Consider the following 21,918-nt stretch of genomic DNA (forward strand, 5'->3'; position numbering starts at 1 on the left):
GAATATGTTAATGGTATGTGAGGAGAGAAAAATGCAGAAACTGGATTGGTCACCAAGGCCTGAAATAGGCCAGACACTAAAGGGTTAACCTACTACAGCAGAAGCCAGAGCTTGGCACAGAACATGCTGTGTGTGCATATATTGGTACTGCAATAAAGTTTGTTTGAAGAAGAAAAAAAAAATAATTGGAAAAAAAAAATCTGCCTTGCCTCTACCTAAGTCACGCCCAGCTGTCTGCTGCTCTGCCCTCAGTAGAGAGTGGTGCGTCAGTGTCACTGTCTCCCCTTCACACTGTCCGCGCAGTCACTATGGCGACCAGGGCCTCAAAGCGTCCATACCAGATAGTCATATTCGGGGCCTCGGGCTTCACCGGGCAGTTCGTGGTGGAGGAGGTGGCCCGAGTGGCTGATGGGGAAGAATACAGGGGCCAAGAGCTCCGCTGGGCTGTAGCTGGCCGGAGCAAGAAGAAACTGGAGGAAGTGCTGGAGTGGGCGGCAGAGAGAATGGGTGAGTATAGACCTGGCGCTGCGGCAGGTGATGGAGACAAAAGCCGTCCCAGTGCCCGCTGTCCCCAAAGTTGTGTGTGCTGTGTCTCTCCTCCCCGGATTTAGCGGTGCCCTAGACTGTGCGGTGTCCCCCTTTCTGCAGTCTGGAGGGCTTCACTTGTGGTACTACAAGTCTCAGAATGAAGGGACAATCTGTAACTGCCATGATGGAGAGCTCCAGCTTATCTCTAGGGAGTTTCTTCCACACCTCTGAGGCTCGTGGTATCATTCAGGAGGTGCGCACTGATCCCATCCTCTCCCAAACCAGTTCTGCTAGTAACATGTCCTATATTGGGGAAGGTTTATTATTCCTCAGCTGGGCAGGTGCACTTGGTGGATGATGAAGAGGAATTGGAGGCAGATCTCCACCTCAGCTTCTTCATTCTCCTCCCTGTGGAGCAGAGCATTAGCTTTCTGTAGCCAAACCGGTCTGTGTGAATGGACCCATTCAGTGGGATGTCTCAAGTCATGGACTCTGCAGCAGAATGAGCCGTGGAATCTGTGGCAAGATACATCACCATGGTTTTGGATCCTTTTTTTTTTTTTTTTCTTTTTTAAAAGCACTGTTCTGTTCAATACAATGGGAAGCGGAATCGGGGTGACGTCTGAATGATTTGGGGGGAGAAATCTGCGTTAAAAGCAGCAGGAGATTCCACTGTGCAAACAGCCCATTGCTAGTTTTCGAGTGTTCAGAAAATGAAAAAGTTGTGAACTGCGCCTTTTTGCTAATCGCAGCATGTGAATTTATACCTATGGAAACACCAGTGGTTTCCCTATAGGTGGAATTAAAATAGTCCACAGAGGAAAACTCTGCAGACTTTCTGTGAAAAGGGCTGCAGGAAAACCCTCGATGTGTTTCTGCCATGGTGTTTTCCACAGCGTGTTATCACTGCAGCCCAGAACATGGGGCCTTAGCCTAAAAAAAAATAATCTCGATTTGGGCTACACCGTCCTTTCTTGACAGAACGCAAAACAGGTGAGGACATCTGGAAAAAAAGGCGCTTCATAAATTAAGTGCAGGGCAGAAAAGACCACAAAAATGTTCCAATTTACTCCAAAATAGGCACAAGTAGCTTAATAAACGTGCCCCGGTGGATTGTATAAAAGGCCAGCACAGCTGTTATTTGCTGGATTTCACCATCCCCAGTCCTTTGTTACTCCAGTACTTAAGTATTGCCAGAGATGTTTGGCGGCAGGTTATCGCTTTAGGGTTTGGCTACATTTTGTGGATATGTGAACCGATCACAGTCTGAACATGGACCCAATTGGGGGTTGAGCTGAGTTTGTATTTCTATGGTGGATTCAGCACAAACCAGATTTCTGGCTAAGTGGCAGAGCCATATGTACAAAGCCTATACTGCAGCTATGCGGAAGAAGCTTCATGTACACGTCATCTGGTGGAGCATGTCAGGAGTATAAATGTGGCAGAAAAATGTTTGTATGCCTCTAATTTCATGTGGTAAAGGCCCTGTGCGCTAGAATTCTATTTTTAAAACAAAAGAGGTGGACATCATGTTACTCAAGATAAACCTCACCCACTTTCCCAACAAAACAGCAAAGTGACACACCTTATGTAGTAACCGCCATAATAGGCACAAACACATGATACATTTTGTGTACATATTATAAAAAGGGGGGAGGGGCAAGGAAAAAAAGGTGCAAATGATTTGATAAATTCCCCCCAATGTGATATCACATACAATCTTACAAACCATATTTCGGTTGCAGTGGAATTCCAGCAGTCAGTCCATGTTTTTTGTTTTTTTGCAAGCAGCAGCATTTTGTTTTTGCATCAAAGGATGGACAAAGAAAGGAACTCTATCTTTATTTATTTTTTTTAAATTTGTCATTGAAATGTTTTAGCTAATGGTCCTTGATAAAATTGTGTATATCTGTGTGTGTGTATGTATATATATATATATATATATATATATATATATATATATATATATATATATAGGTCCACAAGCTAATCCTCTTGGAGTGTTTTTTCCCCCATTAAGTCAATATAAAACAGATGCAAATAAAAATGCTTTGGCTTGTACCCTTTATTAGGGAACATTTTTTGGCCGAGGCCCCATGCAACAAAATGTAGCAAAAAAAGAAAAAAGTTGCATTTTTCATGCTATTTTCGCAGTCTCTGTGGACTTTCTGCACCTATTAGGGCCCGTGCACACGGAGTAAATACACGCTCATTTTTGCATAATATGCATGTAAAAATGGGAGTCTGATTATTACACGTGTATTCTTTACACGTGGATTATGCAAAAATGAATGCACATTTACTCTGTGTGCACGGACCCTTATACCTATACGTAAAACTCCCAGCTTTTCTACAGGTATAATTGATATGCTGCGATTTTCAGAAATGCAAGTGTTTTTCTGCAATGTGTGGATGGGATTAGCCAGAATCTCGTCCACCTTGCAGGTACTCTAAAAAGCTGTATTATTGCAACATGGGGCTTCAGCCTCCTCTATTTTCTGGTCCTCTGGCAGATCAGAATAATGGAAACCGTCAGTCCTCAAGTCAGTTTAGCTTTAAGTTGTTAAAATCTTTTATAAACTTAAAAGAAAGTCTTAATTTCAGTGCCAGTCACAGTTTCTTTCCATTATTCATTGTAGGAAAGCCACAGCTGAAGTCCATTGACATTCTAATCTGTGACATTAATGATGACCCCTCCCTCGCTGAGATGTGTAAGAAGGCCTCCGTTGTTCTGGATTGTGTGGGGCCAGTAAGTATCGTACAGCTGTACAAAGCCATTCAGTGTTCTCAATTGTTTTTCATGTAACCTGCTCTCTTTGATGCAGAATATATTTTGTTCTCATTCTATGGTGCTAATAAAAAAACAAAAAAAAAGTATGATTCTTCATAAAAACTAAGTTATCCTTGAAGGTTGTGCCACATAATGTATATGAATACAACTAAAGCTGCATCCAGCCCCCAGCCCAGTTCTTTCACTTCTCAGTAAGGCTAAGGCCCCATGTTGGGGAAATGCATTGGGAATAAAAAATAATACGACCTACAGTATAGTGAATGGGATTTTGCTTATTCTCATCCATTCGTTGTAGGAAATGGTTGCCTGTATTTTTGAAAAACGCAGCAACTGCAACCACAGCTTCCAGTTGCAAAAAAATTGTGCACTGTTCAATATTTATGCGACTACACAGTATTCCAAATTGTTATGGAAATTTTTTTCAAGTTTCCTAAATGGTGGATGCAAATGACTGTCAGTATAATGTTGAAATCTACAACCGTTCCAGTATAAATTAAATTGTATTGGACAAACCTCTCAATGACTTTTTTTTTTTTCCCCACAAATTAGAAACTCAAAAAAATATTATTTTTTTTTAAAATTATGTACAATGGTTTCTAAGGGGTCATTCACACTACTCCTGGTGACCATCCACAGTGTCCTTTGCTATTGTCTGTTACAAGATTTTAGCAACAGACACTAGCAGAACCGGCCAAATCCGTTAAAATTTCCATTGATTTCAATATTTTATCTGATCTCCGATGACTATTAGTAGCTGTTTGTGCCAAATCCATCACAAGTCAGTTATTTTTCACGGACAAAAAAAATCCTTCATGACTTTCATAACTGATTTCAAGCATCTGGTATTTTTTAACATTAAAGTCTTTTACGGTCTGTGGTTTTTTTTGGATTTTTTTTTTTTTTTTTTTTGCACATGCTCAAAAACGGGGGGGAAAAAAAAAAAAAACCGGTGTAAAAATGGACGCTAAGGGACACTAACTGATGGACACTAAAAAGGACAACTTATCAGGTAGTGTCCATTAATGTCTGTTATGATTTTTTTTTTTTTTTTTTTTCCGGACACAGAACGGACAGTAGTGTGAACCCACCCTAGCACACAAGAGCAAAACATTTCCAATATTTTTCCACACCTGACTAAAACTGTAAATGTGCTAAATTTGCAAATATTGGTAGACTTGACTATATAACTATACTGTTTTTTTTTTTGTTTTTTTTTTTATGGTATATTGGGACATTTTGAATTTTTGTCTATTGAAACTGTTTAAGATGTCATACAGTACTAGAAAGCTGAAAAAAAAGATGGGGGAGGTAATTGGGGAAGTTGGGGAGAAACCTGTGTCCTTTTCTTATGGGTTTTGTTTTTTTACGTTCACCATGTGGTAAAAATATGTCTTACATAGGTGTGTCAATTAGTCTGACACCCTGGCTGCTTAGCTCACAGGGCATTGCACAGGCCTAGTCACCTGGAGAATAACTATTATGTGTAAAGGAGTTGATCATTTTATGCTTAGCAGATTTGTTTGGTGCATTACTTTTGCACATTTTTATTACTACGCACATTGACCAAAAAAAACCAAAACCTACTGAGCAGGAGTTGTTGGTATCGGATGGCACTTGTATGTGTAAACATAATGGATTCTGTTTAGTGTAAGCGATCACAGTATCAGAGTAAAAGAATACTTTTTATTTTTTTGGGAGAAAACGGTACAGTGAAAAGGAAACCCTAGTCCCGCGTTGAGCTGCCTGTAGCTTGCATATAAGATGAGATCCGGTTGGACATGGAGGTATACAGATTCTGTCTGGTATCCTGCAGCACATTTGTTCTTAGATGTTGCAGCTGGGCCTGTAGGTTGCTTAAGCTGGTCCCATAAATGTTCAGTTGGCTATAAATCTGAAGACTGGGCTGGCCAAGGAAGTGTTGCAGCCTAGCAGTGGCATTCCCAGGAAACTCTTGCTGTGTATGGGAAAGCATTATGGACAGTCTCTAATCAATTTTTTTTTTCCTTTCTATGCACAACATAAGGATTTGTGCACTTTCGTTTGTACTGCCATAGAGTTACATGGAACCTCATCTTTAGTTCTATATGCTTCTATATTGTTGCATGCATCAGAATTTGTATCTATGGAGGTATCTCTACAGAAACATTGCTTTGAAATATAAGCATTAGCGATTCTGCGCCCTTGGCTCTGCTATATGAGCATTTATACATGAGCCTTTATGCCAGTGGTTCCCAAGATGCGGCTGCTTTGTAATTAAATAACACACTTATCAACTGCATGTATAAAACGGCAGAGAAATGCAAAGAAAACCCATGCCTGCCTTGTTTGCACAGAAAAAAAAGCGTAGTTATTCCAGCTCTAGACAAAGGGGTGCTGGTTATTGGATCCCCATTCATGATATCAGTGACATATCCATAAATATATAGATGTCCTGGAATACTTCTTTGTTACTGTTTTGCAATATTGTTTCATCAGTTATTGGGTTGAAGCACAAAAATAAATCCATAAAGTGAAATTCCTTTTATAACTAATGGCCACGCTGACTGCAAATACTTCTAGTGTCTCACTGAGTATTGTTGCAGTACTTGCCTCTTACCTACTACAGAAATGACAATATTGCCTCACTTGATCTTAGATTCTAAGGTTTTGTAACTTTCTAATCAGTTGTTTAGCGATGACTATGCAGGGCAAAGTTCTTCTACTTGTCAGATACGCAGGGTGCAAGAGGTTACTCTTTGCATAGGATGAAGTCCTTTCTGAACGCTTAGTGGAGCACGTTTCTTGGGACTTATTCAAAGTCTTCATTTAGCATCTTGGGTAATGAAGTGCAATGTCACTGTGCCTACATGTAAATGTACTAGTGTCCCATAGTTACATCATTACCACTGTCTCTGCATTGGCTACCTCCCTTATAGCTTCAGAACATAACATTTTATAAATTGTGTATTGTGCATATTGTGATATGTTTCCTTTAATGAATAATGGTAGGAATTGCTGCCAAGACTGTTAGCATTCACTTTACTTTTAAAGGGGTTGTCCCATAACACGGATCCTATCTATAATGCTAGTTTATGTGGATATAAGACTTTTCCTAAATTCATTGCTTTATCAAAACTGCTTTGTTTGGCCACTATCTTAATTTATTCACTTCCTTGTTGACACTGGCCCTCGGGATTATCTGCTCATTTGTCAAGTGACATAGCTGCCTGCTCTCAGGGGGGCAGGGAGGGGCTGACAAGCAATGGAGCTCCTCATATAGGGGAGAGGGAGGTGAGAGCTCCGGGATTACTGTGCTATCTTCAGCTTTTCCACTTATCAGCTGGTTTGAATTGAATTTGGCTGATAAGGGTTGAGATAAGGAGTCCGTTACCCCTGTATGTAATGCAAGCTGACTCAAATCCAGCTCTGCTACATCAGTTTCCACATCAGCGTCATACTGTGGATCATAGCAAATAGCAGAGCAAGTGAAACCCCGCCCACCAATGTGCGAGAAATCCTGGAAGTGAAGAGATTACAGAGCCTATAGGCTGCCGAACAAGAGTTATGGGAATACCCCTTTGTCTTTAACCTAGTCCTGCTAATCCTCCAGAATCTGTGTAGTATACTCTACAGCAGGGGTGCTAACACTTTGTCAGCATGTGAGCTACTTCTTTACATGACCAAGCCCTAAGATCGACTACCTACTTCTTGTGGGTGGGGCTTGGGCGTGTCTGTGGGCAGGGCATGTGGGCGGGGCTGCCGCAGCCCCAGCCTGCCAGTGTCCAGAGATAACTCTCAGCCTGCGCTGTGAAGAAGCAGACAGCAGGGATGCCTGGCTGCATCCTGCGATCGACCCAAAAGTCCATTGCGATCGACCTGTAGATCAAGATCGACGTATTGGGCACCCCTGCTCTACAGATTTCTAGATGAGTATTACATGATGAGGGATCTGTCTTCTGAATATGCTCTTTATGTTTTAGTACAGATTTTTTGGCGAACCCGTGGTGAAGGCCTGTGTTGAAAATGGAGCTCACTTTGTTGATATCAGTGGAGAACCACAAGTAAGTTTTAACAGTCACTTCATACACTCACAATGGCTTATGTGCTTAATTCGCCCTTCAGGATTTTCTGTGTTTTGAGGATAAATGTAAAGTGAAACTAAATTATGTACCTATTCTCTCTGTGATCTTTATCTTTCTATCATGGGCTCCTTCTCTCTAATTGAGTCATTTGAGGTCATTCTGACATGCTAATAAGAAGGTACAAAAGTCACAATCTCACTTTCTTTTCTTTTTTTTTTTTTTTTTTTTTATAAATTCTTTTTTTTATAAGCACCGTAACAAAACAGTAATAAATCCAGGCCACGATACACCAGACTTCAGCAGCAAATAAGACAAAAAGCACACCCAGATGGAAGGGCATAAATATAACCTAAACATAGATAAGACAGACTCACAGGGGACAAATAGACAGGGTAACGACAGACCAAGGTAGAGATACAGCAAGAAAAAGAGGAAAGAGAAGAGGGGAGAAAAAAGAAAGAAAGAGAGGAAAAAAAAAAGGGGGGGAGGAGATCGGGGAGGAAGGGTGAAACGGCGCCCAGTACCGACCAACAACCCACTAGAGCTCAGGTCCTTGTACATGCGAGTGCCCCGGAAAAGAATCCACTGGGTCCAGGCTTTGATACGAATTGGAATTCTAGGGGGCGATCTAAGATGGAGGCCACATGGATTCTCCCACCTCAAAGCAACCGGAGTAGAGAGGACCGCTTCTCTGGAGTGTTAAGGCTGTTGGCATCGATACAGGTAAATATTATAGAGTCCATGGTCTGTACCTGGAACCCTGCAGAAAGGAGAAAGAGGAGGAAGAAGGGGGGGGGGGGGGGTTGGGGGAGAGGAGGGGGCAAAGGAGAGAAAAAGACGAAAAAAAAAACCCCACCTGCAAATAGAAGAACAGACACTAAACAGTAAGACCAATATGAAAAGCGAGTCCAGATCAAGCTAAACCTGTACGGGCAACAAAAAACTGTGGGAAAGAAAAACTCACGCAGGTCTGGGGGGCACACCGCAGTACGCCCTCAGAGAGCTGCCAAACCTAACTAGTGGGGGGAGAGGTAGAGAACAGTAGTGTGCCACCCGTACCCCAAGCAGCAACATTAAATACTAACTAAAAAGAGGGACAAGGAACAAAGGATCAGAGAGAAGAGTTCCGGACCAAACCACCCCTGGAGCGTTTTAGACCCTTCACACAAACCGGATGGCGCACACCACAGCTGGATAGTCAGAGAAAAAGCGAGGAGACATTCAGTACCAAACCCTTACCCCAACACCCGCAAGTGGCGGGGAGAGGGGAAGATCATAATCTCCCAGCCACAATGAGCTCCAAAGGGGAGGGAGGAGGGGAGACGGCAAACTCCGCCAGAGACCACTGCAGGCCCAGGCCGACAGTACCCTCCGACAGGGCAGAACACTTACAATAAAAAACTGATTCAACAGAAGAACAAAAGAAGCACGTATCACTTAAAGGAATCAAGGAGGAGGACGATGCCGGCGCCTGGAGCAGCGCCCGGTCCCATAGAGACCTGGGGGATCGGCACCGGCTAAGGCCCTGGAGAAGAGGCTGGAGGGTAGCTGGGAGACGCCGTCGGCACTTCAGTCCACAATCTCACTTTCTATATGATTATTTCACAAAGGACCTCTGGGGATGGGCTCAAACTCCTAGCACAGTAACTGATGATGAATGAACACAGAGTTTAGTTGGATATTGTCCCTCAGCATACAGACATGGTCCTGTCTGTCACAGGACTGTGAAGTCAGTAGGCCAAACCACTGACTCCATCTCCTCTGTTTCCGTTGCCCTACTTTCAGAAATGGCTGACAGCTATAGTAAGCCAGAATTCGTGAAGCTTCTCTAACTCATGATAAATCTAGTGAATGAATTCCTATGGAAGTAAACTGCCCTGTAGTTGTCCATGTAATGCTGTGCTGAGACATTATGGGATTGATGGTGTAGAGCAGACAATAGGGGTACAGTTAAAATATTAGTGTAATATGAAGGTGTTATCTTTGGACTACTTCTATACAGGTATAATGGGAAAATAACCTTATGAGTAGACAATAATAAGCAAATTTACTGAAAATGGGATTACCGTAAACAAATTTATGGCTAGATTCATACAGTCATATTATGACCGTATTATGTGAACTGTATTACAGCCACAAGTCCCATTCCAGCAGTAATACCCATGGTGCTGCTAAGATGAAGACTGGCCATAATGTTATGATGGGGTACAAAATACTCACACTCACATGAGGAGGCTGAATGCTTAGTAGTCAAGTATTTCTCAATGTATGTCTTGTAACTTTGGACCACTGTGTTTGTGTCACTGTGATTTTCTTGATCAGTAACTACACTGTACTATTCTCTCCTCTCATCAGTTCCTTGAATCTATGTGGCTGAAGTATGACAGACAGGCAGCAGACAATGGGGTATATATTGTTGGCAGCAGTGGCTTTGACTCTATTCCTGCAGATCTAGGGGTTTTATTTACCAGAAACAGCATACAAGGTAATATGTAGTTTTATTTATTTGTAGAATTTTTTTTTTTTCTCTGACTTATTTTTGTATTAAGATACTGTTATTTATTATAAAGATTTCACTGTTTTACTTTAAACATAATAGTAAAGTCCAGTCTACCATATGAGTTAGTGACCACATTGGCAATATGTTTTTTTTTTTGTAGAAATATTACTCTTTATACAGCGGTTCAAAGTATAATTTGGATGATTCCAAGAAACCATAAAGTTTTGGGGTTTTTTTAATTTTTTTTTTTTTTTTTTTTTCTTTCTTTCTAATTCTCAGGTACCTTGACAGCTGTAGAAAGTTTTCTGTCTTTCAAGCATGGACCATCGGTTAGTTTCATAGTTTGTGTGTATCTGTGTGACCAGCCCCAATAGTATAAGCAACATACTGTTACTAGTTGGTCAGTACGCATGGAAGAGTTTTCAAATAGAGCAAATTCAATGCAGGACTCGAGTGGTTTTGAGTGTGAACTCTAAAAATTTAAGAAACAATTAATAATCTTAAGTCACAATAAAAATCAAAATGATTACATGTGTAATAAAGAAAACATTAACATTAGGTGGTGGAGTAACCAGTGGACTTATGGTGTCTTAAATGTGTATGTATGTCTTGGCAGAATTGCTCCAGGCTTAAAAAAAAAAAAAAAAATCGCCTGTGTTTGGTCACATTTTTTTGTTGGATCGCTGATGATTTCAGTATCCATCCAGAGCCATGCAATCACATGATTATGAAAAAGCTAGTGTATATACCTGCAAGATGACCAGGTCACTTATAACCAGTAGATGTCTTCATTTTACAAGCCTGAATCTTAAAGCGTCAGTGTGATGTGTATATGTAACATTATATATGAAAATAAGAATAACTCTGTGCGACGAACAAACAGGACAAAAGCTGTGCTCCAGGCATGGTGCCAACAAACCAAGGAAAGAAGTAGGAATTGGTATTTTATGATATTACCTGTACATAAAATAAATATGTACAAATTCATACAGTACATTTGTAAAGTAGATATGTACAAATAAATACAGTACATTTTCATCAATGGAGTCCATGAGGTAACTGGGTGGTGAATTCAGGTAATGGCGTAATGTTACAAGTCACTTCGCAGTCACAATAGTTTCCTTCATGTGTGATTGTTATTATTGCAGTAACCCATGACAGATGTGCAAACAAAGAATACTGGGGGGTTATAATGTTCATAGGAGTAAATTAAATGATTGACCTCCCCTCACGTGTGTCACATTGCTGTATTGTATAGGGTGTTTGTATTCATGATGGAACTTGGCAGTCGGCTATTCATGGAATTGCAGATCAGGGAAATCTGAGGAAACTTAGAAGGAAATTAGCACTCAAGCCACTTCCAGTCGTTGGTCAGAAGTTAAAAAGAAGGTGAGACTCCTGTGTGTTAATGAAGTTTATTCATGTAAGAGTTCTCCTCAATAGAATGCAGAATGTGCTGCTGATTTGGGAGTGCAATCTGCCAACAAATCTGCGTGAAATTCCTGTGTGTGCACCGAGTTTTTAGACACTAATTTTGATGCTGAATCCGCCTCAAAATCAGCCTCCAAAAAAAGCCTCCTTTTTTTTTTTTTTTTTTTTTGTTGTTGGAGGCTGATTTTTGAGGCGGATTCAGCATCAAAATCAGCGGCAAAAAAATTGTTCCATACAGTCTTTTATAACTATAAATGACAAAAAAAAGTATTTACTCATCAGATTCTTGTTTAAAAAAAAAAAAATTCAGCTGTTGGCCTTTCCGATTGACCAAAGAGTGCTCAAATAAGAACCATTTCAGAAGTCTCTACAGTGTTGTGTTTGGTACAACGCACTGGTTCAACTTTGTTTTGAAATGAACCATTTGATCACTGCCTGAATATTCGATCTATTACTAAACTAAAGAATTGACTTATTGGCCTTTTTCAGGGGTCCAGTGTTTTACAGTAATGAAGTGCAGCAGTACGCCGTTCCTTTTCCTGGGTCAGATGCTGCTGTTGTCAAGAGGACCCAACGTCATCTCTATGAGAATCTGCAGGAGACTCCTGTGAGTTTAAAGTTTCTGTATTGGAAACTCTGTCCATAGTTAGAATCAGTCCAGCATTATATTTTCCATGTTACCCCCTTAGAAATGTACATCAGGCATATAGCTATACTGTTGACTTATTTTGCTGGGATCTTTATTGCCGATTTGTCAGTTCTTTTCTGGTCCACATGAACCCAGTCTTTTGAATCTAATGGCACCTGTTGTGTGGACCATAAGTCAGTCTCCGCACCAGGGATTGAGAAACGTTGGTATCACACACTCTTCAACACTATGTGGGGTGCCTCATGGTAGGGCTCTCCAACACTTTAGTAATAGGATGCAAGACCACAGCAGACACTTGCAAGTGTAACAAGAGTTTATTAAATGAAACAAATCATGAAGATCATCCACCAGTATACAAAAATCTTATTATAGATATTCACAGATTATAGAGGCGAGTCTCTCTACACAAGACTGTAGGACTCTGAGTGTTCCCTGGTCAACACCACAGACTCGGGTTATATGGTATAACAGGAGACTAGAACAAAGTACATAAATCAGTGATAAATCATGGCAATAAAATTAACTGCACAGCCATATACCTGTTGTACTTTACCAACAGGGCAAATGATAAAGGAAATGCCAGAGTGCTTCTTTAACCCCTTCCTACTTAAATAAATTTTTTTCATTAGTATAGTTTAATTTTTTGATGTCCACCTCATCTCATAAAAGTCATGGCTTTCATTAAGTAAAAAATGCAAATGGCATTGCGGATCAGAAAAAGAAAGGTAAGAGAAGGATAGCCTTTCTTAAGACTATTCTGATGTGTTCTTAGCTAAAAAAAAAAGGGATTCTAATTTTAGAATCATCCTTTTAACAAATGGAAACTCAGGTGCTCTGTGAAAACCAAACCACAGTCAGGTAGATCAACCAAAATTTTGGCCACAACTGCCCAGAAAACTGCAAAGAAAAACCCACACATAACATCAGCAGAAATACAGAACTCTCTGAAATCTATCGGTGTGGCTGTTTCAAGATGCACAATAAGGAGGCACTTGAGAAATGGGTTGCAAATGCCACAAAGAATCTCGCATTCAATACATCAAACAGCACAGAGACAAGCCTCAAAACTTCTAGAACAAGGTAATTTGGAGTCCTGAGACAAAAATTGAACTTTTTGGACTAAACATAAACGTTACATTTGGAGAGGTGTCAACAAGGCCCATGATGAAAGGTACACCGTTCCTACTGTAAAGCATGGAGGTGTATCACTGATGATGTGTGAGCTTCAAAGGTACAGGAAACATGGCCAATGTTGAAGGAAATATGAATGCAGCACGTTATCAGCAAATACTGGAGGCAAATTTGCACTCCTCAGCTAGGAAGCTTCACATGGGGTGTACTTGGATATTCTAACGTGACAACGATCCAAAACACAAGGCCAAGTCGACCTGTCATTGGCTACAGCAGAAGAAAGTGAAGGAACTGGAGTGTCCATCTCAGTCTCCTCACCTCAATATCATTGAGCTAATTCTGGGGAGATCTCAAGCGTGCAGGACATGTAAGACAACCCAGGAATTTACAGGAACTGGAGACTTGATGCCAAGAAGAATGGGCAACTTTACCATCTGAGAAAAGAGAGAGCCTCATCCACAACTGATCTGTCAAATTTTTTTATTTATTTATTTTTTTTACAACAAGAATTTTAAGAATGAATTAAAAAATCTTCCTATATTAAAATACTGGTAATGGAATTAAAGGTTATCTACCACCTCCTTCAAGTATGTTCAACTGCCACTACAGTGATACCTTTGTTATTTACGGCACTTCTGTAGATCTGCTAAAACAGCGGTCTGAATATCTGTTGTTCAAGTCCGCCGGGGAACAGAAGCAAATGTGAACCTAGCTTAAGACTTTTTTGGGGGGTCAGATGTACTTCTTATTTATACTATTTTGGGGAATGTCTATTCCTTTAATCGCTTTTTATGAGAGACGAAACTGTGAAAAAACGTTTCAATACCAGCACTTCTGTTACAGGCTGCCTAGAGCACTGTATAGATGTGTTGTGCTAGTAATTAGATGTTTGGTTTCGGAGTCTCTGATAATGTACATTAATAACAATAATTGTACTTGTTTTTCTACCAGGTGCAATATGCTGCATATGTAGCGGTGGGCGGTATCCTGTCTGTTATCCAGTTGATGTTTGCAGGATTCTTCTTTGTGCTTTTTACTAAATTTAGCTTTGGTCGGAAACTTCTGATAAAAGTAAGTTTTTGTTTTTCAATGACCTCTCTTCATTAAAATAATTAAAAAAAAAAGAAATGAAGAGACATTACGTCCCATGATTTCTCTTCCCTTTCACATATTTTGTTTTTGCTTACAACTGCCTACATGCCCCTCCATTACACTTTATAATGTGATATTGTAATTATTCTACTGCTCAGTATGCAAAAGGATTCTCCCTGTGGGAAAGGAGTAGTGAAGCTAGACATGGGTGATGTTCCTTGTACACGGGAGAGGGATGATAAACACACATTAAGACATTAGGATAGACAGGATTATGGTCATGGAGTTCACGTTATTATCTACTGCCTTTAGATCTGTGTGGAAGACTTTAAATTGTAATAAATTCAGCAAAATATATATAATATTCACTGACAATAATTTCTCCATCACATCGATTTCTTTTTCAACAGTACCCCAAATTCTTTTCCTTTGGTTATTTCTCCAAAGAAGGACCAACACAACAACAGGTAATTATTTATTTATATATATATATATATATATATATATATATATATATATATATATATATATATATATATATATATATATATATATATTTTTTTTTTTTTTTTTTGCATGTTAAACATGTATGCATACTGCTGCCTGGATTCAACTAGATTGCAATATTGAGCCTACCAAAATAGGCTGTACCTAAGGCTCGACAATTTTTCTAGGTTTTCTTACACTATTTCAGACATTAAGCTCCAAACCGTCTTGATTACATGTTAGTACGTCTGATTTCAGCTATCATCTGTCAGAGACCCCTTTAGAAATGAAAGTCCTAATAAGACTGGTTGGTACTGGCATCTGCACCACTGTACCTTCCCAGGTCGGGTTATGTACTGTAGAACAGTGCACTGCTACATAAAAAAAAAAGAAAATGCTGGGATTTGGATTCTGGAGACTGTGTCAGACAAGTGCCAATTTTCTAGTGGTGTAACTTGGGCCATATTTTAGTCACATCCTGAGGTCTGATGACCTGACATAATTATGTCTACATACTTCTAACTACAGAGACCAACAGCATTGAGAACTAAACTGTCAGCTCATAAACAGCTGAGGCAGTGAGGATATTGGTAAGACTGAGAGGCAGAAGATAGAGACATAGTAACTGGCTGGAGATGGCACTCTCCTGTTACTCCTACTGTGGCCGGTCATGTTGGGCAAGGTCTGGGGAATTGGTGAAAACCTTCCTGCACAACTTATTTACCCATGTGCCAAATTTTCCCTGTAGCACAGTGGTTCTCAACCAGGGGTACATGCCACAGTGAGAACTAATGCCCCTCTTTCCGCCACCCCCTTGGGTGTGTTGTGGTACCAGTGCATCAGCAGTAGTATGTGTCAAGGGTAGATTTTTGTCTTGACACATACCACTTACAGAATATTGTTGCACACAAAGTAGAAACCATTCTTGGCAACCATATTACTAATAACTAGACACTTGGTTGAATAGAATAGTGTGCCCTGCCAAAAATCCGGAATGGGTTGAGAAACATAAGAGTTGACCGTATTGACAGAGTGGAAGCTGCAGTAGGGAGTTGGCAGTGGGAATATTTTAAATAAATAACTAAAATTTAATATTAACATTATTGCATACGTAAAACATTCAAAAAATATTACGAAATGTCTCTTTTGACAGATGGAGGAATCTTCATTCTCAATGACATTCTTTGGGGAGGGTTACAGTCGGGGCCTAGACCCACAACAGGGGAAGCCTAATGTGAAAATCTGCACACAGGTTTCAGGACCAGGTAAAGTTTTGTTGTTTGTGTGTGTGGAGGGGAAGGGTGGTTGTTTTTGTTTTCCTTTTTTGTTAAACTTCTAGCTTGGAGCTACATTAATTGGATTGTTTAGGATTTAAAAAAATAAAAATGAGCAGGAAATGGTCTAAAATAACAAAATAACCATTACTCCCCTATTATATTCCCTGTGGCTTCAGAGGTACCTGCCAATTTTGCGATGAAGCAAAACACACGTGCCATTTTTAAAAATGCATGCATTTTTAAAAAAATATTTTTTGTGTTCACTTTTATTAAACTGAAATAATTTAAATTTTTTTTTTCTTCCCCCACAATATGCTTTACAGAAGTTGCATATGTTGCTACCCCAATAGCCATGGTTCAAGCTGGAGTGACTCTTTTAAAGGAACCAGAATCTCTTCCAAAAAAGTATGTGCACACCTTTCTAATACAGATTTGCAGTTTATTCTGTTCTCTGAATGTTGAAAATCTACAGTATAGTGGCCAAAAATGAGGTTTCACAAATAATTGTTAGTCTGTCAGCAGTTCTAAACCCTCAGAATGGCTGACTGTGTAGGAGAGCAGGATACATGATTTATTACCCCTAATACAGCGATTGCAAGTGCCCAGAAGAAAACCTGTCTGCGAGCAGTGCCCAGGGCACTCTGAATGTATTTCTCCCCATCACTTCTAAGTGACAGGGGTCAAACTGCTGACACTCTGTAAAGAAGCGCTCCAATCAAAACCCTTTTTCCATCACTGCACCCCTCACCTAACTGCCTGTCACTCTCCAGAATCCTTTCATGGATATTGGCCTCATATCCCTACAATCCACATTCTACTCATTCATGATCTGACTCCATCTTGACTTTTATGGTTCTCTTCATCTTTGCTCTACTGTCAATCCCGTGATGCCTCAGCATGGCATGGGCAGAGGATTGTACTATCACTGCTGCTATTGGGGGGGACAGTGTATATTTATATATAATTCCTGTAAGGGAGGCTGCACTGTGATCTCCTCCATTATAGGAGTGTGACATGAGCTGCTTTATATCAGCAGTAGCTAGTGTCAGCAGATTTTATGAGAATAATATTGTAGTCATTCTTCGTAAGTCAAAACCGAGCAGAGACTACACAAAGATAAGGTGAATTATAAAGATTTGCACCATTTTGTGTTCGTTACTTGTTCCTGGTTTTGGCTTACAAACAACGTTGCAAAACACTAAAGGTCTTATTCACATATCAGTATTTTAGTCTGTAATTTACATCAGTGATTGTGAGCAAGAAGAATTGAAAGACTTGTCCCTCTTCTGTGTTTTTGACCCACTCCTGGCTTTGGCACAAAATCACTGATGTCAGTCACTGACATGTGAATAAAGCCTAAGGCTGCTTTCACACAGAGTAACGCGCTGCTCATTCTGACATGTAAACACGTGTCAGAGTGAGCACAGTAAAACAGGCCCTATTGACTTCAATGGGTTCGGTCTCATGCGCGCTACCCATTGAACTCAATGGGAGGCTTTTTTATCTATTGCTTTCAATGTGTGACGTGCAAATCACATTGAGAGCAATAAGTAAAAAAGCCTCCCATTGATTTCAATGGGTAGCGCGCGTAAGACTGAACCCATTGAAGTCAATGGGGTTCTGTTTTACTGTGCTCACTCTGACACATGTTTACGTGTCAGAATGAGCAGCGCGTTATTCTGTGTGAAAGCAACCTTAGGGCTGTTTGCGCAGGGGTACTCAGTTTACGTATTTTCTTGTCCAAAGATGGCTCAGCTAAGCTAATCTTTGCATGAACTTGGTTTGCATGAACCCAACCAACACCCGAATGCACTCTTGCTTTTATAAAATGATCAATGACCAACCTGAACACTATGTAAGAAGATGGACTACTAGCTTTACAGTTATCTGTGATGTTGTGAGGTCCATCCCTCCTTCCTCCAAAATACTGTCCTGTAATATAATTACTACCCTTCTTGTAGAATTTTTTTTTTTTTATTATAAATTCAAATCTTCCCCTTTCCTATGCTTATAAAATAAACAAATATATTAGTGATGAGAAATCTGATAAGTTTTGGAGATGAATTCCTAAAGATCTAGTTCATTCAAAAGATGAGTTTACTTAGTTCATTACTTTTTTGGCTGTGGAATACTGCAGGGAACATAACTCTACCCTACTGTACAAAGTCACTAGTAGGTCACTGAATGAGTTAAAGTTCTGTTAATGATCAGCTACCGTTATCATATCTGATCATTACTAATGTTTTAGAAGGACAGTCACTTATACCACATACTAGCAATGTCATGTTGATCTCTGCATAATAACACTATCATTGTCAATCTTATAACCTGGAATTATTGATAACTTGCTACATGAGAAACTAATCATGACTGTCTAGTTCACTCGGGTGCATGTGACTGAGCACACTAGTGACCCCTATGGTAGTTTAATGGCACTGACTCATGGTGAGAGCGCTGAAAAGCACTGAAGCAGCACCTAGCATATATAGCAGAGGACACTAGAGCTTCTGACTAAAAAAAACAAAAAAAACAAAAACAAAACCTTTTGTTAAACAACTGGTGAATTTCATAAAGCTACACACAGACTTTCACTTACACATGAGGTTTTTCCACTTTGCTTTTCCAGCATTAGGCTAAGGTCCCACGCAGCGAATCACTGAGAGAGACTGCAGCGGAAACACATTGCATTATTTTTTTTTTTTCTGCATTGTTTTTCTCAGAAAGTCCACAGAGTTTTCCTTTGCAGAATTTCTGCTTCTATTATACCCATATGGAAAACGCCATTGTTACTGTGGGTATGATTGACATGCTGCAATTTAAAAAGACGAGTGTTGTTTTTGGAAATAGAAACTTTTTCGCTGTAGATTTTTTTTTTTTTTTTTTTTTTTCTACAAAAAAAAAACCAGACTCCCAGCTACTTTGAAGGTAATATAAAACGCAGCTGTTTTTCCACCGTGCTTTCACAACATGGGGTTCTGGTTTAAGGGACTAAGTAGTAAGTATATAGAAGGGACTTGCTTTAGTTTCTGATTATCTAGTCTAATCTATTCCATACATTCAGATTTGTTTTTTTCCGGTTTTCCATTACATTGTGCTTTATGGGACCATTTAATACTCCATACAATTTGTCCTGCAGAAAACAAGCTCTTACATGGTTCTGAGAGTGCAAAAATAATAGTTATGTCTGTTTGCGCTGTAGAGTCGGAAGTTAAATATAAAATGTCATTATACAGTTCTTAATATACTAATTTAATAAGGCGTTCAGTCACTAGCTTTTTAATGATTGAGGAGTTTTTCTGCTTCTGGCTGACCGTGGGTGTCAGCCATTTGTGAGTTGGACTGTAGAAAAGAGCAGTAAATGAGGTCTGGCCTACTGTCTCCACAGCACTGGTTACGGCTTTTTAGCAGCTAAGGAGTAAAAAACGCAAAGTTTAAGCTTAAAGGGATTAAAATAAATATTGACTGGGTAGAAGAACCCTCTGTGAGCCCCCTCCCTTATCAACTTTTATCTCTACTTGACTCAGATTGATTGCCTAAAGGGAAAGACCTGTCAATGATGTTGGTTAATTGTCACCCGGGGGCTGATCAGGATTTCAGGCTGTTTGTGGTTCAGGCAACTTGAATATCCTCCTTTAAATATGAAAGTCATTCTTGCTTGTACAAGTGATTACATTCTTTAGAATTCACTTTTGCATAACATTTTTAATCCATTAATATAAATTTTTTACAGGATTAGTCATTTTATTTGCATGTACAGGAATGATCATCGCCTATGTCCATAAACCGGTTTACACTTCAGAACTATTTTTATAGGATTTCTGTTAACTATTACTTGCTTAGGGTATAGACACTTTTGCATTTCTTAAAGTCCGTTCTTTTTTTTTTTTTTTTTTTTTCTTCTTCTAGTGGGGGAGTATTCACACCAGGAGCCGCTTTTTCCAAAACCAAGTTGATCGAGCGACTCAACAAAGCCGGCATTCATTTTACTGTTCTTAGCAAGATGGATGCTTGAGTAGTACATTGCCTTATAACTACCTGCATGACTAACTGGTAAAAAAAAATACAGCGCATAGGATTCAATAAACTATTCTTTATTTTTCAGCCAGAAATTAATTGCTTTAATAAAAAAAAAACACAATAAAATGAGAATTGTTACCAAGCTTTTCACTAGCAACTGATACAATAAAGTCTATATTGACAAATATAAAGTTGTTTGACTGGTTCATCCTTACTGTGTTCTTATTTCAGTTAATCTGGATTATGGAAGTGTTTGTCATACATGGTATACTTAGATGTTCATAACTTGCTATGAAATAAATATACAAATATTTTCCTATTGAAGAGTTTTTCTTGACGGTGGTAAGGCTATGTTCACATGGCGGAAAATGAAGAGTAATTCCTCTTCATTTTCTGCTGCCGGTATTTTCATCCATGGTCTAGCCACGACTGGATACTAATGCTGGGCATCAGCAATCCGTCACAGCTTTCTGCTGCTGATTAAGCACAGATGAAATCCGCAGCAAGATCGAACAGTATGCATCTCTTTACCACGTTCTGCTGAGATCTCTACCTCTCATTGAAAACAATGGGAGGCAGCCTCCAGGGACTGTATCGCCTCCAAATCTGTGGCAAATTCCACTATGTGAATATACCCTAAGAGAAGGTGGTGATTTCCCTCTGGCAGCTATCTTCTAAGAACAAGAGCAATACAGCTAGTGAGGGTTTTCCAGATTAGATACAGTATTGATGACTTATCTTTAGGATTGGTCATCAATATCACTAAGAGAAATCTGGGTAAAATATATGCAAATCTGTTCTCCAGCATGTCATGCATGCTTAAGATAAGATAATCCTTTAATCGTCCCACCGTGGGAAATTTCAGTGTGTTACAGCAGCATGATAATACAGATACAGGATGATAAACAATAATATATTACAGAAGGAGACACATAAACTGAAAAAAAATACTAGGAATCCATAGCAGCTAAGGAAGAAAATAAAGACTTCAGGATCATTTAGTTCTCTTTGGGTATTAACTAGAGATGAGCGAACAGTGAAATGTTTGAAGTTCAATATTCGATTCGAGTAGCCCCTCAAAACTCGACTGTTCGAGTTATAGTCTATTGGGAAAAAATACTCGTTTAGGAGGGAAACCAATATTCGACTCGGGAGGTCACCAAGTCCACTATGATACCTCAGCTAATGATAACACCTTGAGAATGCAACTGGGACAGCAGGGGAAGCATGTCTTGGGGCATCTAACATGCCAAAATCCCTCTATTACGCCACTAATAATGCGGGAGCTGACTTTTCCCCATAGGAAAGCATTGACCAGCATTGATTGGCCAAATGCCGTACACTGTACCGCATTCGGCCAATCAACACTAGCCAATGCTTTCCTATGGGGAAAAGTCAGCTCCCACTCAACTCTGCTATTCCGGAGACGTAGTAGTGCTGTGCGGTCAACGCTGTTACATCTGCGATGTACAGAGCTCTGTCAACTCTGCTACATCTGAGATCGAACCACAACGGAGACTGCTGTGGACCGATCTTAGACTCTGCCTCTGTACGGCATTCGGCCAATCAACGCTGGCCAATGCTTTCCAATGGGGGAAAAGTCAACTCCCGCATAACGCAAGCTGACAGGGATCCCGACTAGCATATAATGGGCTGCCACGAGATATTCACCCAGTTCTTTGGGGCTCTAACATTCCTACCTAAATAAAGGTAATCCCTAGCTAACCCTGCCAGTACATCTATCCCTGTCTCAGTCACATAGTTCCCAGTCTCATGTGAACCAAATCTGAAATCCACTATTTGTCTAAAGTGGAGGTCACCTGATTTCGGCAGCCAATGGCTTTTTCAAATTTTTTTTCAATGCCTCTGTTGTTGTAGTTCCTGTCTCACCTCCCCTGCGCAGTTATTGGTGCAAAAAAAGCGCCAGGTAAGGTGGGAGGGGAATCGAATTTTTA

General features: G+C 39.9%; 1 protein-coding gene across 1 annotated transcript; it reads left to right on the plus strand.

Moving 5' to 3' along the window:
- Positions 1 to 212: 212 nt before the first annotated feature.
- On the plus strand, positions 213 to 20,154 carry SCCPDH (saccharopine dehydrogenase (putative)). Its single transcript, XM_075267715.1, has 12 exons — positions 213 to 507; positions 3,168 to 3,277; positions 7,279 to 7,359; positions 9,736 to 9,865; positions 10,160 to 10,209; positions 11,139 to 11,269; positions 11,801 to 11,918; positions 14,043 to 14,162; positions 14,594 to 14,650; positions 15,823 to 15,934; positions 16,270 to 16,351; positions 19,853 to 20,154. Exons 1-12 carry the CDS (start codon positions 309 to 311, stop codon positions 19,956 to 19,958), a joined length of 1,296 nt encoding a protein of 431 aa, XP_075123816.1. The 5' UTR covers positions 213 to 308; the 3' UTR covers positions 19,959 to 20,154.
- Positions 20,155 to 21,918: the final 1,764 nt, after the last annotated feature.

Source organism: Leptodactylus fuscus, chromosome 3 (assembly GCF_031893055.1).
Source record: "Leptodactylus fuscus isolate aLepFus1 chromosome 3, aLepFus1.hap2, whole genome shotgun sequence".
NCBI lineage: Eukaryota > Metazoa > Chordata > Amphibia > Anura > Leptodactylidae > Leptodactylus > Leptodactylus fuscus.

What these genes read in the sequence shown, in the direction of transcription:
- SCCPDH (XM_075267715.1), top strand. Translation starts at nt 309, where the DNA reads ATGGCGACCAGGGCCTCAAAGCGTCCATACCAGATAGTCATATTCGGG. An exon ending in TTCTGGATTGTGTGGGGCCA is followed by an intron (nt 3,278 to 7,278) that starts GTAAGTATCGTA and finishes TTTATGTTTTAG; the next exon opens with TACAGATTTTTTGGCGAACC. An exon ending in CTTTCAAGCATGGACCATCG is followed by an intron (nt 10,210 to 11,138) that starts GTTAGTTTCATA and finishes TGTATTGTATAG; the next exon opens with GGTGTTTGTATTCATGATGG.